General features: G+C 42.3%; 1 protein-coding gene across 1 annotated transcript in view; it reads right to left on the bottom strand.

Annotated features, from left to right (window-relative positions):
* The window catches only part of KAT14 (lysine acetyltransferase 14), a 36,978-nt gene that overhangs the window by 18,374 nt on the left and 5,389 nt on the right, over positions 1–13,215 (bottom strand). Inside the window, exons 3-6 of the mRNA XM_049651182.1 lie at positions 12,165–12,286; positions 4,977–5,158; positions 2,763–3,179; positions 2,063–2,631 (exon numbers count right to left, since the gene is read on the bottom strand). Of these exons, the coding sequence (XP_049507139.1) occupies positions 2,063–2,631; positions 2,763–3,179; positions 4,977–5,158; positions 12,165–12,286 (1,290 nt within the window). The remainder of the gene's footprint in view (positions 1–2,062; positions 2,632–2,762; positions 3,180–4,976; positions 5,159–12,164; positions 12,287–13,215) is intronic.

Here is a 13,215-nt window from a genome sequence, read left to right as displayed (position 1 = left end):
TTTCTTTCTTTCTTTCTTTCTTTCTTTCTTTCTTTCTTTCTTTCTTTGCTAATGTTCTGTTTCTTAACCCAAGAGACAGATACAAAAGTATTTATTTAAATTAACCCATAAACTATAACATGTCCTATGTATTCTTCTGTAGCTACAGGTCACATGTCATAATTTAAAAAATTAAGTACAGGGATTAAAAAGACAAACCCACAAGAACAAAGAACAGGCGAACAGGTGACTGCAGTCCAAGCACAGGAGTAAGTGGCAAACACCTGAGACGAGAGAGCCAGAACTTAAGGCAGCAGTGAAGACAGGCCAGGAGCAGGATGATATACACGCAGAGCCTCAGGAAAGGCAACAAGGCATCGATCAGGTCCTGCTAACACTGAGACTGGGCAAGAAGACTCCGGACTGAGAGTCTCTCTACCTAAGAGGTTGAAGCCTCCAACTACACCCCCAATGCCCACATCCAGAAATGATCTTTCCCTCCATGGGCAGAAGACCAGAGTGTCTGGAGAGGCTTGGGAAAGACTCTGGACACCAGAGCACCTGGCCAAGCCAAGATGGGACTGAAAACAGGGAGACTCAGGGAAGTTTTCCAGCTGAATGGTAGGCTCCTGGACCACCCCATTCACCTCTAGGGTGTAGGCAGGCAGGTTACTACTTCCCAGGTAAGATGCAAAATAGGAAAAAAAAAAAAAATTAAGGGATCCACCTAGAGTAGGGGTTGTCAGCAAACTATCCCACAGGCCAGATCCAGCCTGTTTTAGTAAATAATGTGTTACTGGGACACAGCCATGCCCATCCATTATATCTTGCTTTCACACAACAGCAGAGTTGAGTAGTTGCAACTCAGACTGTGTGGCCTGCAAAGCCAAAACCATTTACTGTCTGACCCTTTACAGAAGGCCTGCCAACCCCTAGTATACAGGGTTCAATATCCAAATAATAGATGTGTTCCAAAAAGACAGAACAGAGATGGGGTGCTTGAGTGACTCAATCGGTTGAGCGACCGGCTCCTGATTTTGGCTCAGGTCATGATCTCATGGTTTGTGAGATCCAGCTCCATGTTGGGCTCTGTACTGATAGAGTGAGGCCTGCTTGAGATTCTCTCTCTCCCTCTCTCTGCCCCTCCCCTGCTCCCACCATCAAAATAAATAAATAAACATTTAAGAGAGAGAGAGAGAGAGAAAATAGAATATAGGAAATTAAGATGTTCCAGAGCTCTAGGAGAGTTTCAAATTGAAAGAGCCCACACACCACATGCCCAACACAGTGGAAGAAAAAGCCCCACACACGGTACCTCATAGAATAAGATCACAACACCAGCAATATCAGCCCACTAGTTTCCAAAGAAGACAGAAAACGTGCAAATAATCTTATTTGGCAATTATTTAATCCTATTTAGCAATTCACGGGCAGAGATATAAGAATGTAATCAGAAACATATAAATAAAAGATGCGATTTCACTTTACAGCCATCAGACCAGCAAAACTAGTTAAAGGCTGTTTAGGAGCAAGTGCTAACAAAGACTCAGGGAAATCAGACCTGTCATTCCTGCTCTGGGAAGGCGTATTCTCGAAGTTCTGAGTGGAATTGACCATTCCCAGGAGCACTCACAGACTTGGATTCCCCTGAATATTCTCAAGCTATGCTGCCACACATGGATCTATTTCTACGCGTTGTCTCCTAACTACACAGATGTTTACACGTCCTCCGATTCTGCTCAGCATGTGGTCTGCTACATCATATGTCCTCAACAAGCCTGCCACTCAGGGCTATGACACAAACCATGTGCAAACTCAGTCCCCATCCGGGACTAGGAGAGGCAAAGAAAGCGTCAAGGCTCTGTCCTGAATGCCCAAAGGAAACAAACAAACCCGGCTGTAATCATGGGTATTCATACCGAATAGTTTCAAAAACCAAAGCCCAGAAATTTTTCTATTTTGCTCCCTTGCTGTTTCCTTCTCTCTCCCAAAGTCACTCAGGACTTCCAGTCGAGCACAGCTGTGCCCCCTCCTTCTGTAGTGCTGCCTGCCCGCCCCCATCTGCTGCCCCCGGGAATCTTACCTGGTATCGGTCAAGGATTCTGAAGTCCTGACAGGTTGTTCTGTATGTGGCTTGTCCAGCTGGAAGCCTGGAAACTCCCCCTTCTTTGGCTCCATAAATTCCATCAACTAACAGAAGAGCAGCATTAACAACTTGATCCAAGTCAAAAAGTGGTAATCCCCTATCCCTTTTCGCTTGTCTGACAATCAATTTCCGCTTCAGTCTGCGAGCTTCTGGCGTCATGGCAACGGCACTGGGACAAGCTTCCAGCCTCTTCAGGAGCAGCTTCTCCTCGTAGATGCTCACGGGGGTGTACTTGGGCCCTTTAGGTTTCCTGTCCTTCTCCAGCTGGAGCTTCCTCTTCTCTCGAGTCCTCGTTTGCAAAGATGTGTTGGAATCTGTGTCTTCACTGTCAATGTCCATCCTGTCAGGCTTTTCCTCCTCGCTCTCCACCTCCTGCTTTATCTGTTCAGGCGCTCTGACCTTCTTTCTGCCCCCGACCACTGCCCCAGAAGCTGCTGCCCCAGCAGGCGGAGGTACATACTCCATCCCTGGGTCTATGACCCCATCGCCTTCCATCTCGTCATCGTCTGCGCAGAGTGCAAGACAGTGTAATCAAGACACGGGAAAGAAGAAATGAAGGGCGCACCGCCCACAAAGTGAAAATACACACATTCTATCACACACGAAAAACAAAAGACCCAAGAAAGGCAAGTCTTACCGTGAAACAAGGCTTGTGGTGGCATCACATCTGGAATCAGATCTGCCTCTGAAAGCAAGCTGGGTGTGGCCGAGTGAGAGGCGGGGGTCCCAGGGGCAGAGAAATCCAGAGAGGGAGAAGGAGACGGGCTTGTCAGAGGGGTGCGGTCAGAGGAGCTCAAGGACGAGAAGTCAATCACTTCCCCTTTTTCTAGAACCACGTCTGGCCTGCGACCGCGGCTTATAAACTTCACAGGGGTCGAAGAAGTACTCCTGTCCAGAAAGCCAGCTGCTTCCTTCTGGGCTCTCCTAATGTCCTTTGCTTCCTGAGTACGAGACCTTTTCTCTTTTAATTCCATGGCAGATTCCACGGGATTACGACTTGCCCGTTTTCGAAGGCCCTCCACAGTAATGACGGGATCTAAAGCTGGTTTGGAGGCTGCCAAAAGAGAAGTATCTCAACTTTAGTTTCTTTTGCTAATTTAATTGTGAACCTATTACCATGTTCAAAATAGAGAAATGTTCAACAAGAACGTCCTAAACTAGGACTTAGGGTGCTTCTGACAAGAAAAAAGGGATTACAATGCAAATTTAAATAATTAAATACCGTATTTGCCTGTTGAAATTGGCAAATATTAAAAGTTTGGTAATGTTCAACAAGAGTATGGGGAAATGGGTATTTTCATGCCTTTTTAGTAAGGTGTGAATTTTTATTACAACTTTTTGGAGGGTGATTTGGCAACACTAATATTTGGAATAAACATGCCCTTGATATGGCAACCTGTTTCCAGGAATTTATCACAAATAATTTACCCACATATAGTATTATTTAAAATAACAACAACAAAAAGGCAGAAGTAACCAAAATATCCATCAATAGCGGGAATGTCCTATTATATTATCCTATGAAGGTCATTCAATGGGATAATACAATTGGAAAAAAAGAAAATAAGGCAGATCTACATGGAATGCTATGGAAAGATGTCCAGGGGCTCCTAGTAAGGTGGGGGAGAGGGATAGAGAACAAGTATTACAGCATGAGTTTATTTTTTCAATTAAAAATGCTAAAAGCATTCACAGGACACAGTAGTGGTTACTCTGGGGAGTGAAACTGCAGGCAGGTGTAGGGGAGGAGGACACTGTCAGGCTTTATACTTTTCAACACTATTTGATTTTTTTCTCAAATATATTTTTAAAAATTTAAAGCTCACTAAAATTTTTTAGATTAAAAAAACCCCAGACCAATATGTGATTGTAAGGAGTTTTCTTTAAGTGGGAGAATGGCATCAGGTTAGGCCACGAAAAAGAATCCTTATCTCCTAAAGATAGTACTGAGATGTTTAAGAATGAGATGTTGATGACGGGATTTGCTTCTAAATAATCCAAGGCGTGGAATGGGTGGAGGGTTGGGGGAAAGTACCCAGTGGCCAAATTAAACTGAGATGGCCAGCAGTGAACTGCTGAAGTGAAGAGAAAGGTACATAGGGACTCATTACACCACTCTCTTCATATTGGTGGGTGTTTACAAATTTCCACATAAAAAGCTGTAAAAACAAAATGAGATTGAAAATAGAGAAGCTTGGGGCACCTGGGTGACCCAGTCAATTAAGCATCTGACTCTGATAGTGCAAGGTCCACTTTAGATGCTCTGTCCAGCCCTTCTTCTCTGCCCCTCCTCCTACCCCTTCTCTGCCCCTCCTCCTTGAACGTGTGCCCTCTCTCTCTCTCTCTTTTCAAAATAAATAAACATTTTTGGGCCACCTGGGTGGCTCAGTTGGTGGAGCATCGACTTTGGCTCAGGTCATGATCTCAAGGCTCCTGGGTTCAAGCCCCGCGTTGGGCTCTGTGCTGACAGCTCAGAGCCTAGAGCCTGCTTCTGATTCTGTGTCTCCCTCTCTCTCTCTGCCCACCCCCCACTCGCACCCTGTCTCTCTCTCAAAAATAAATATTAAAAAAAATGTTTTTTAAATAAACATTAGAAGAAAAAAGAAAAGAGAACCTTGCAGATACCAAAGGACATTTCCAGAACTGGTAACTTGATTAGGAAATGCCAAAATATTTTTTGTATGGTATTTATTTACAGCATACACAAAATGTGTCGTAATAATACACCTGCCAAGCAGAGTAGCTCCATTGAGGCAGCTGGCCTATGCCTTACAAGCAGGAGGTCTTCTAAACTCATGCTTGCTTGGCTGTGGCCTGGCCAGCACGTGCTATAGTGTTCTCACAAGAGTACCTTTTACTTTCAGGGTAGAGGCAGACAGCTTCTCTCCTTCAGGCTTCATCGTTGGTGGCTTGTTGTGAACGAGCTTCCACCATCCTGGTTCTCCGAATTCTTGAGCCCCTGAACGGAAGAACATGGGGCTTCCCACACTGAGGCAACCCGCTACTGTGCTCCACCAGGTCGAAGTCTTCTTCCTGGAGAGTCCAAGAATTTAAAAATTATTGGCTTTTCAATTTTGGCATTATGTGGAAAATACACTCTCCAGATACTCTAGGACTCCAAGCCTGTGTTATGCTATGGAACCTCCAATCTTTGAAGGAACAGAGCATAAGAGTCAAGGGAGAGGCTCTGGAGCCTGTCTGGCTTCAAATCCTGGCTCTACCACCTTCTGGCTGCCTCAGTTTCCTCTTTTTTAAAATTAGGATAACAACTTAACTCACAAGGTTGCTGTGGGGATTAAACAGAATAATTCAAACAAAGCTCATAAAACACTTACCACATGGGTGCCTGGGGGCTCAGTTGGTTAAGTGTCAGACTCTTGATTTCAGCTCAGGTCATGATCTCAGGGGTTTGTGAGATCAAGCCCTATGTCAGGCTCTGCACTGACAGTGCAGAGAGGAGAGAAAGAGGGGTAGAGAGAGAGAGGTAATATCTCAAGCAGGTTCCACACTCAGCTCAGAGCCCAACGTGGGGCTCGGTCCCATGACGCTGGGAGCCGAAACCAAGAGTCAGATGCTCAACTGACTGAGCCACCCAGGTGCCCCAAATGAAGTTGGTTTTATATGTGAATTAAAACCAGCTCTCAAGAAAGCAAGCAAGCAAGAGAATCACTGGCCCTGGTAAACAGTTCATTTTACCCCAGAAGTCAGATGCACATCTCAGTCTGCTCCTATTTGCCTGTACAAATAGTAAAGTGAAATAAAACTATACAGTGTGTTTCATAAATTAGAGTTGAACTTTGGGGGAATAACCAACTTTGGCAAAAAAAAAAAAAAAAAAAAAAAAAAAAAGTATATAATAAAAAGCCTTCACACCAGCACAGAGTCCAAGGCAGGGCTTGAACTCACAGCCCCAAGATCAAGACCTGAGTTATCATCAAGAGTTGGATGCTTAACGAATTGAGCCACCCAGGTGCTCTTGAAAGTTTTTAATGATACGTAAAATGTTAACTATTCAGATTCCTGTTGAAAATGCTTTTAAAGGCAACTGTTCTAAAAAACAAGTACCAGAAATCCTATAACACAGTCTTTCGTAAGAAGGCCAGTCTTAACAGTTGGAAAATATTGCTCAAGAGGTAAAAAGAGAAAAGCATTCTTAGGGACAAAGATCTGCTAGAAAACAAACAAAAAAAACCTCACAAATATAAACTTTAATAAGCATGAGCATTTTCTGAGATGGGGACAAAGACACCTCAGTTTCCTCCCCAGTGTTTTGGTCCCAGAGCACCTCTCCCACATTTGTATCTTTTTCTAAACTATCCAAGCCTCCCTCCTCTTGCCCAAAGGATATGGGAGGGGAGGGGTTCCATGGTGCTTTCATACACCAGCTGATGGTGCCTCCCCAGGTCCTCAGGCTCTGCCCACTTTTCTTTTTTTAAAAAAAATTTTTAAATGTTTATTTACATTTGAGAGAGAGACAGAGCTTGAGCAGGGGAGGGGCAGAGACAGAGACAGAATCTGAAGCACGCACCAGGCTCTGAGCTGTGAGCTGTCAGCACAGAGCCCGACATGGGGCTCGAACCCTCGAGTAGTGAGATCGTGACCTGAGGCAAAGTCAGCCACTCAAACAACTGAGCTACTGAGGTGCCCCTCTTCCATTTTTCTTCTTTCTGTTGTTCAGACCCAGAAACTCCCACTGTCCTACTCTCAGACTCACTTACTCTTTCTTCTGCCCACTCAAAGCTGCTTCTCAATCCCTCCAGGGAATTTTTCATTTCAGCTACTGTATTTTTCAGCTGCAGAATTTCTTTTTGGTTTCTTTTTAGGATTTTTATCTCTTTGCTGACACGTCTATTTTGTTTATACAACATTTTCTTGACTTTCTCCACATCAGTTCTTAGGACATCTTTAAGACAGTTGTAAAGTCTGTCTTATAGATACGCCAGTAGGTCTTTTTCAGGGACAGTTTCTGTTGTTTTATTGTTTTTTCCTTTGAATGGGCCATATTTTCCTGTTTCTTTGTATTCCTTGTAATTTTTTGTTGAAATTGGATATTTGAATTTAATAATGTAGTAACTCTGGAAATCAGATTCTCTTCCTCCTCTGAGATTTACGGGTTTTTGTGTCTGGTTTTGTTTTTTGTTTTGTTTTTTGTTTTTTTTTTTATTGTTGTAGGGTGTCTGTGTATCAAAGATCAACCTGAGGTATAAACTTAAGGTCTTCCCGGGTCATTTCTGAGACTGTGCCTTTCCCTGGGCATGCATGGTGACTTTCTAATTTCCTCTGTATATGTGGTTACTTTTGATTGTCTTATCTTTAAAGTCTGGCTCCACAAAGGGGACAAAGAGAAAAATAAAATGGGGTGGGGTAGGGGGAGTGCCAGCCCTTTAAATCTCCTTCAAGTCATTTCAACCAGAGGGAGAAGGGTTTGCAACCATTCAGGGGAGGTGCAACCCACCTCTTCATCTGCATTTCTGTGATGAGAAGCAGCAATCAGCAATCAGAACACAGATTCCTGACATTTGGAGGACAGGGTCCTTTTTGTCTACCCTGGCTCCCACAAGCTACGTGTGAGCTGCTTGGGGAACAAGTGTGTTGCTGCCTGACACAGGGTTGAAGGGTGTGGAATGGGTAAATGTTACTAACAGCTGAATTTGACCAAATTCAACTGCAATTTACCTTCCAAGTCTCCTCTTGGAAGTTACAAGCCTTCAATATAGATCCAGAGATCCAAAATAGTTACATCAGACAGATTCTGCCATTTCAACTGTTTGTTGTCTAGGTGGGAACAGACTTTTGGTGCTTCCTACTCTGCCATCCCCCTGGAATCTTTGTCACACCCTTTAAAAAATTTTAGGAGCGCCTGGGTGGCTCAGTTGGTTTAGTGTCCGACTTCAGCTCAAGTCTCGATCTCGTGGTTTGTGAGTTCAAGCCCCACATCGGCCTCTGTGCTGACAGCTCCAAGCCTGGAGCCTGCTTCAGATTCTGTGTCTCCCTCTCTCTCTGCCCCTTCCTCCCCCTCAAAAATATATAAACATTTTTTAAAAAAGAAGCTGGGGACAGAACAATGGGAGGAAAATAAGTCAAAATCACTGCCTTCACTGAGTTGATTCCTGATAAAGGAGATACACAATAAGAAACAAAAAAGTATAGAATCAAGAAGGGCTAAGAGGGGCTCCTGGGTGGCTCAGTTGGTTGGGCGTCTGACTTCAGCTCAGGTCATGATCTCACAGCTTGTGAGTTCGAGTCCCGCATTAGGCTCTGTGCTGACAGCTCAGAGCCTGGAGCCTGCTTCAGATTCTGTGTCTCCCTCTCTCTCTGCCCCTCCCCTGCTCATGCTTGGTCTCTCTCCCTCTCAAAAAATAAACATTAAAAAATAATAAAATAAAAAATTTTAAATACTATGAATGTGCTTTATCATATTTCATCATATGTAAGACCCACTGACTTTAAGATATACCATTTTATGTACAACAAAAGAAGAAAACTAGCCATCAGTTATGACACACTATCCCTTATAAGATGTATCCAGATGTCAGAAATGTGAAATTTTTAAAAAAAAATTTTTAAAGAGATGCAAAAATTTTAAAACATGTGCATCTTGGGGTGCCTGGGTGGCTCAGTTGGTTAGGCGTTCAATTCTTGGTTTTGGCTCAGGTCATGATCTCACGGTTTCATGGGTTTGAGCTCCGCGTCACTGATAGTGCAGAGCCTGCTTGGAATTCTCTGTCTCCTTCTCCCTCTGCCCCTCTCCCATTTACACTGTCTCTGTCTCTCTCAAAATAAATAAATAAACTTAAAAAAAAAAGTGTGCATCTTAGAAATCAATGAAATACAGTAATAGAAAAAAGTATTCAAAGTATTCTTCATTATTCAAAGTTATACTTCCTATATACTCCATACCTGAAATTAATATAACACTGTATGTTAACTACACTGGAATGAAAAAATATTAAATTAAAGGGGCACCTGGGTGGCTCAGTCAGTTAAGCATCCGACTTCAGCTCAGGTCATGATCTCACACTCCGTGAGTTCAAGCCCTGCGTGCTGACAGCTCAGAGCCTGGAGCCTGCTTCTGGTTCTCGCTCTCTCTCTGCCCCCCCCCCCCCCCCCCCCCCGCTCACGCCCTGTCTCTCTCTGTCTCAAAAATAAATAAAAAATAAATAAATAAAAACTTTTTAAAATATTGAATTAAAAACAAATTTTTAATGTATATTATATTTGAGAGAGAGACAGTGTGTGAGCAGGGGAGGGGCACAGAGAGAGGGAGACAGAATCTGAAGCAGGCTCCAGGCTCTGGGCTGACAGCACATAGCCCAACGCAGGACTCGAACTCACAAGCAGTGAGATAATGATCTGAGCCGAAGTCGGACACTTAACCAACCAAGCCACCTAGACAATCTGGAATTAAAAAAAAAAATTAATAAAAAATTTTTTTTAATCCTGGAAAAATTCAAGGTCAGGATTATAAAAGCAGATTAAATGATCACACATACAAAGGCAATTAAACTGCAGCAATTAATTAAACCTTTTACTTTTTTTTTAAACATGTTTATTCATTTTTTGAGAGAGACACAGAGTGTGAGTGGGGGAGGGGCAGAGAGAGAGGGCGACTCGGAAAACATTAAAGCCACGAATGAAAAACCTGTAAACATCTAAAAGAAAATGTATTCAAATCCCGCACTTCACACTATTCTCTTAGGTCATACGGCAAATGAGAAATGCTTATCTTGTTAGGAATTTAAAGAATGTTCTATGGATAGCAGAATTAAAATCTTCAGTAGCTATGAAAAAAATCTAACTGTACATGTTCTCTGCAGGCCGCTTCCCTGGGGCATAGTGATTCTGTGGATGTTCACACACAGAGCCGTCTGAGCACGTGCTGACTGCCTTGGGCAAGGGGTTTCGGTGGCTTTTCCAATCACCGACGCTTATAACAGAGTTCCAAAAGCAAAGGACAACGTTGACGTAGGGAACTAATCGACAAGGAATCACAGAGTAATTTTTAATGATCTCTCATTCCTTCTGGTTAGATCAAGAAGAAAGTTGGTTGCTTTAAGTTCTAACTTAAAGCACACACTGCTTCCCTTTCTGATTACGAAAGAGGGCTTTGATTGCCTTTATGGGCCATGAGATCCAGCTATAATTCAATAACATTGTGTTATTTTTAGTGCACCTATTTTTATAGTTTCATTCTATGTATGGCAAATGATACGAATTTTCCACTTATCATGGCGGTGTGAAGTTTCTTTTCAAAATGAATGTATTTACAAAAAGGGGGGGGGGCTTGATTCAAATAAGTAAATGGTAATTCTAGTGATTCACTAACATGGCCAAAAACCACTAGTTTAACAGTTAAACTGCACAGAAACTGGAGAGTAATTAATGCCTTTCAGTAAAGGATTAAAAAGGAAAAAAAGCCTTGGCTGATTCCTCTCCAAACATACTCTACAAATGAACAAATGAAACAACTGAACAACTTATGTTAAAATATAGCAAAATCCTTAAAAACAGGCAATTTAAATCCAATTTCTTCTAGAAGACAATCCACTAAGCAGAATGGCACTGAGAGATCAGGAAAACATTCCAAGATCTAATTTTATCAGTTTTTTTCCCTTTCTTGTGCTTTATAAATGGGGTATATTAAGTTCCATAAATAGTGCTAAATCATTAAACTAAGACAACAGATTCCCTTTCTTTAAGAAAAGAACCAGTTATACTGTCAATTCTTTTCTTAGTACTACTAAATAACTCAAGAACAAAAATAACTCCTTTTGTAAAAATGTACTGAATCTCTTCTATTTTCTCCTCACAGCGAGCCTTCAGAAAGCCGCCTCTCCTTTCGACTGCCCTCCCTGAGCTCCGAGTGATGCTGGCAGAGCTGTGTCTTCTCGGCGCCCGAGGAAACAGAGGCCACAGTGCGTTCAGAGAAAGGACAGGTACAAACTTCCTGTTCTGACCTGATGTGATCAGAGCCTGTATCATGTCTACCCTGACCCAATTAAGCAAGACATATGAGCCTCACACAGGACTTAAGATGGCAACTAACAATCAGAATCTCATACAACTTGCAAATGCAGTTGGAAACTCACTAATCCCTAACGGCAATAAAAATCTTGTTGATCTGCATGGATCTTTAGTTAAAGCATGTGGTTTTAAGATCTGTGCCCTGGCATATCTGAGTGTGATGAGCCAAAGCAGCCACCAATGAGGCGTGCTCAGCAGTAAAATCAATGCGTTATCATGTAGAGGAATGAATGAACAAGCCACATGCGTATTAATGTGCCTAGACTTTGCTAAGCACTGTAATACCAAAACGTATCACCAGTATTTACTTTCCAGTTCATAAAAACAAATACTGATAAGAGTCTATTAATGAAGAGCAATTTAAAGAGGTGAAGTCAGCCATTGCCATTATCTTCCTTCCTCTGACCTTCTATCAGACACTGATTTCAAAAGGACAAATGATCATATATCCTCAAATTAGTTATTCATCCAACTATTAAACAGCCTCATGGAATTAAGCTCTCTATTGTTTAACATTCTAAGAATCTCTTCAAATCTCTTCATGCTCAGTAGAAACCAAGAGTGTCCTCTAAAGTAGGACTAGAAAAGTCCGGAAACCTACATTTTTTAATAGTATATACTTCCGGGGTGCCTGGGTGGCTCAGTTGGTTAAGCATCCGACTCTTGATTTTGGCTCAGGTCATGATCTCATGGTTCGCGAGATCGAGTCCCACACTGGTCTCTGCTGGCAGCACGGAGCCTACTTAGGATTCTCTGTCTCTGCCCCTCCTGCTTGCGCTCGCTCTCAAAACAAATAAACATTAAAAAAAATCCAAAAAACAGTACATACTTCCACTTTGGTTTTCCACAAACACGTGTTTTAACTTAAAAAAGTAACATTTTCTGAATTAAAAAATTCTTTGTAATTGCCACAGGTACTCTAATTCCTAAAGGGCTGCATTAGGCTATCTCAAATCTTGTGTACTTTGTTCTTCACCTCTTTGTGCAAGTATAAGATTTCCAAAAATCACATTACCTATTCCCCAGTAAAAAGGTCCAATGTTTCTCAATAAAAGCACAGATATCTTCTTTCCATCGGAAATAACCTTGCCGTCCACTTCCTTCCAGAGACAAGTTATACATTGCCAGCATGACGACCTGGAACACAAACGCAACAAGGGCTGGGAGGCAAGCACGATTAGGGATGTTAACCTTCAGGGGGAAAAAGTTTGTTTTCTATTCTGAGTAGGAATGGTGGGGAACAGAGGGGGAAAGGGTGATATCTTGGAATACTCTCAGTATAGAATTTTATTTTCTGTTTTGCTTCCATTAGATCAATATCACTAATCCACTTAAGTATCTGCCGTTGTTCCTTACACGTTGCACATGCAGGGCTAATGTGTGGCTGAACTGATTATGATAAACAACGACTGTCCTATGCAAGCAACCTGTCCCGCCATCCCCCCTCCCCCCACCCTCCGTTTCCCTCCATCTTATACAACACGGCACTAGAGAAAGGGACACTACTGGCTGTCAGGCATCCAGGTATCTGCTGCAGCCCACATTTTCTGAATGATGGTGCTAACCTTTATTTTGAAAGTCACCCCTGCCTATCTATATACTTTCCTAAGCTCTTTAGAGAGCAAAAACAAAGACTCTCAGAATTTCAAAGCTGAAAATAATGTTGGTCACCATCTACTCGGTGTTTAGCCATTTTTAGCTGCGGAAACCTTTCTTCTGATGAAATTAGCATTACTCTCAGAGCTCCAAGTGGAAACTCCTCATCTGGTCCAGCCTTGCTCGTCTACAGGTGATTAATTCATAGCCCGGAATTGGGAAGTGTTTTCCAGAAATATAAGTAACGTGTGCTCACTGTAAAAGACTTCCATAATAGAAAAGCAAAGAAGGAAGTAAAAATCACTCTAGATCTGCCATCAAGAAACAATCACTTTTAACATGTTCAATGACTATCCTTTGAGGCATTTCTTTTTGCATCAATATATATGCAATTTTGTCATGATGTAAATTCATGTAAATGAACAAAACAATACAAGCTATTTGAAACTACATTTTCAACCTAATGAAAA

The sequence above is a fragment of the Panthera uncia genome (genome assembly GCF_023721935.1).
Source record: "Panthera uncia isolate 11264 chromosome A3 unlocalized genomic scaffold, Puncia_PCG_1.0 HiC_scaffold_11, whole genome shotgun sequence".
In the NCBI taxonomy this organism is placed as follows: domain Eukaryota; kingdom Metazoa; phylum Chordata; class Mammalia; order Carnivora; family Felidae; genus Panthera; species Panthera uncia.
Note: the sequence above shows the minus strand (reverse complement) of the source record. Positions and strands in the feature narration are given on the sequence as shown.